At 71.8% G+C, this 1,194-nt stretch overlaps 1 protein-coding gene across 1 annotated transcript in view; it reads right to left on the reverse strand.

Annotated features, from left to right (window-relative positions):
- The window catches only part of TMEM167B (transmembrane protein 167B), a 1,501-nt gene extending 586 nt beyond the window's left edge, over positions 1 to 915 (reverse strand). The window contains exon 1 of the mRNA XM_086476521.1: positions 900 to 915. Coding sequence (XP_086332647.1) covers positions 900 to 915 — 16 coding nt within the window. The remainder of the gene's footprint in view (positions 1 to 899) is intronic.
- Between the last annotated feature and the right edge of the window lie 279 nt (positions 916 to 1,194).

Genomic DNA, 1,194 nt, shown 5'->3' on the forward strand with positions numbered 1-1,194 from the left:
GGGCACCCTGGGGGGCGCCGGGGTCAGGGGGCCCAGCCCGGCACGGGCCTCCTGACACCCCTCCCAGCACCCTGCTGTGGCCTGGCACCCCACGGGCACCCCCCCCCATCTCCCAGCACCCCACGGGCATCCCCCCATCTCCCAGCACCCCAACGGGCACCGCCTGGCACCCCCCCATCTCCCAGGACCCCATGGGCACCTCCTGGCATCCACCCATCTCCTAGCACCCCATGGGCACCCCCCCCAGCACCCCCCCCATCTCCCGGCACCCCAACAGGCACCGCCTGGTACCCCCCCGTCTCCCAGCACCCCATGGGCACCCCCTGCCCCCATTGTCTCACGACCCCCACAGATGCCCTCCCTTGCCCTGGCACCCCATGGGCACCTCCCCAGCACCCCACGGGCACCCCCTGGCATCCGCCCATCTCCCAGCACCCCATGGCCACTCCTCCCAGCACCCTCCCATCTTCCAGCACCCCATTGTCACCCCTCCAGCACCCCCCATCTCCCAGCACCCCCTTTCCCGAGGATGCCCCGGGGACACCCCCTGTCCCCATTGCCCCACCACCCCACAGATGCCCTCCCTTGCCCTGGCACCCCATGGGCACCCTCCCCAGCACCCCCCCCATCTCCCAGCACCCCCACGAGCAACCCCCTGGTACCCCCCCCATGTCCCAGCACCCCATTGCCACCCCTCCAGCACCCCCCATCTCCCAGCACCCCCACGAGCAACCCCCTGGTACCCCCCCCATGTCCCAGCACCCCATTGCCACCCCCTCCAGCACCCCCCATCTCCCAGCACCCCACGAGCAACCCCCTGGTACCCCACCCATGTCCCAGCACCCCATTGCCACCCCTCCAGCACCCCTCATCTCCCAGCACCCCATGGGCACCCTCACCCCAGCACCGCCTCATGTCCCAGCACCCCATGGGCACCCCCCATCTCCCAGCACCCCATTGTCACCCCTCCAGCGCCCTCCATCTCCCAGCACCCCATGGACACCCCCTGGCACCCCCCCATCTCCCAGCACCCCATGAGCATCCCCTGGTACCCCCCCCATCTCCCAGCACCCCATGAGCACCCCCTGGTACCCCCTCATCTCCCAGCACCCCATGGGCACCCTCCCAGCGCCCCCCCCCCGTGCCCCCGCTGACCCCCGGTCCCTGTCACCCCCTGGTCCCTGTCACCCCCGG

Source organism: Leptosomus discolor, chromosome 21 (assembly GCF_034619465.1).
Source record: "Leptosomus discolor isolate bLepDis1 chromosome 21, bLepDis1.hap2, whole genome shotgun sequence".
In the NCBI taxonomy this organism is placed as follows: Eukaryota; Metazoa; Chordata; class Aves; order Leptosomiformes; family Leptosomidae; genus Leptosomus; species Leptosomus discolor.